The sequence below is a fragment of the Cynoglossus semilaevis genome, chromosome 20 (genome assembly GCF_000523025.1).
Source record: "Cynoglossus semilaevis isolate Cse_v1.0 chromosome 20, Cse_v1.0, whole genome shotgun sequence".
Lineage (NCBI taxonomy): Eukaryota > Metazoa > Chordata > Actinopteri > Pleuronectiformes > Cynoglossidae > Cynoglossus > Cynoglossus semilaevis.
Window position 1 is genome coordinate 14,535,274 of NC_024326.1, and position 2,236 is coordinate 14,537,509.

General features: G+C 47.1%; 1 protein-coding gene across 1 annotated transcript in view; it reads left to right on the forward strand.

Moving 5' to 3' along the window:
- jcadb (junctional cadherin 5 associated b) overlaps window positions 1-2,236 on the forward strand; it is a 14,379-nt gene that overhangs the window by 8,012 nt on the left and 4,131 nt on the right. Inside the window, exon 3 of the mRNA XM_025052457.1 lies at window positions 980-2,228. Within this exon, the coding sequence (XP_024908225.1) occupies window positions 980-2,228 (1,249 nt within the window). The remainder of the gene's footprint in view (window positions 1-979; window positions 2,229-2,236) is intronic.

Below are 2,236 nucleotides of genomic sequence, written 5' to 3' on the forward strand. Positions count from 1 at the left end.
GGATTACCCAGTGTTTCCTTCTGCTTCCTTCAGCAGTGCCCCCTCCCTGAGAGCGGGAGAATTACCCCGACAGCTGGAGGAAATTAGAAATTACAGTGTAATTTAACAAATGACCCTCTTTAACACAGAGAAGTGACACTTGGATTTTCAGACTTAATCTTTTATGATATAGTGCGCCACCTCTAATGTAATTGTTTTGGCAGTGCTGCGTGCATCGCAGCCACATACTGCACCTCCGAGGTAAATATGAATCCGCTACTAAAATTATCTCCAACGCAGCAACTTTGCTTTATCACCTGCCAACTGTCACTTAAGTCAGTTACGATTTTATACCATCTTAAGCAAATGCTGCAAATACTGACAGGATCACATGCAGCCTTCAGGAGTGATATCAAAACACACCTTTTTATGTCTATTTTTCTTTTCTCCTTCTACCAGACATAGAGCACTCTTGGACTAGCATGCTGCTAACAGTACCCTAACTGATCGAACAGTGCTTCGACTTCTTTAACTTGCTGCTGTTACAGATCACTATTTGGCTCCGTTCCACGTCCAAATGACCAGCCCGTTAGACTGGGTCAGCATAATTTAACATGCAGATCATGTTGCTGTAGCATCACTATTTCACGGTGTCTTTAAGGGACTCGGGAGTCGCTGACTCAAGCACTTCTGTCTCGTACTGTACAGTGTATCCGGGCTTCTTGATGAAGTTGCACCGGAAAGGCTGATGCCATCAAAGCTAAACAGATGAACACGCCGCCTTAAATATTTAGTCATATTTATTTTAGTCATTTATCGTTTTGTTTTCAGAAGAATGATTTTCAGTGCAATTTACCAAAAATATAAGTATGATTTTTAGGCTTTTACCTTGGTCCCGTTGAGTTGTTTTATTTTGTCTGTGTCTAATATTAATAATTTGCCGCAAACACAGGTATATACCAATGAAACTGTTTAACTCTGAGCTTATCTGTCCTTTCAGGTTCTATGATGTTCCTAGTTTAACCTATTCAGAGCCTCTGAGCCATGAGGAAAGAGATATTTCATACTGGCGGAGGCGTGGCCAAGACTTCAGCATTCTCTTGGACTATGCTGATGGGAGGGAGCTGAGGGCGTCTGCTGCTGCGTGGAGGCCACAGGCCCTGATAACTGCTGCAGAGGCAGAGAGGCAGGCGAGGCAGCTGTGGGAGGACATTTCTTGGCTAAGAGACCCAGATGCAGCCCCTGGTCAGCTAAGAGTCACCGGGGAGAGAAAATGTCAAAGTCTGGGTACAGAGGACTGGAGGCCTGCCGTTGGCCTGGGAAGACAGTTGTCTGACGGGGATGGGGAAAGGTGGGCTCAGGACCAGTATCGCTTGAGGACGCCTGATGGGTTTTTTCACCCCAGAACTAAAGCAAAGTCTCAGTCTCTTCCTAGAGTTTTGTCACCTGATGGAATCGTGGGCAGAGAACTCATTCCGTCCAGACCTAGCCTACCTGACAGACAGCAGAGGATTAGCAGCACTGTCTTCTCTGGGCCCTATAGTAGGTACGTCTACAGTAGTGCTGTTGGCAGGGAGCGGTGGAGTAGGAATTCTGGGCCAAGCAGCCATGTTGCACTTTTACCAAAGCCCAGGTTCAGCGGGCCTTTAAAGCCTCCGTCATACGAGATTCACCAGCAGACCAGGGGTAGCGCAGAAATGCTTGCTTTAGACCAGGGTGCCAAACAAAAAGACAGGTCTATCTATTATCCGAGAGGAGGGGAGTTCAGACATGACTATTACGCACAACACTCTGTCATTTATGGAATGGAGCCACCTGGCTACATCCCACCTCCATCCTATAGAAGACCCCCACTCCCACGATCCGTTTCAATCAACCGCAATGAAATTGCAAACATAAGGTGGAGGGCAGAAACTTTGCAGATGCACTCAGATCCTGGGAGGTGGTGTTCAAGACAGACGGGTTCCTGGCTGGAGCATTACGGAGAACGTGCTGCCTCCTATAGAAAACAGTTCAATTCTCGAGCTGAAGAACAACCAAGTCTTGTACGTCAAATACCTACTGAAGATCTAAAACTGAAGCAAATCTCAGGAGGGCCTGCCGGAAATTCTCTCACGGACGTAGACAAGATCTGCAGCATCAACAAAGAGATTTCATCCACTAAAAGTTTAGGACAATCTACAAATGACAGTGCCTTTCCTCCCCAACAGGACCCGGCCGCAGACAGGGGACAGGTGGGTCCAGGACAGGTGGGCCC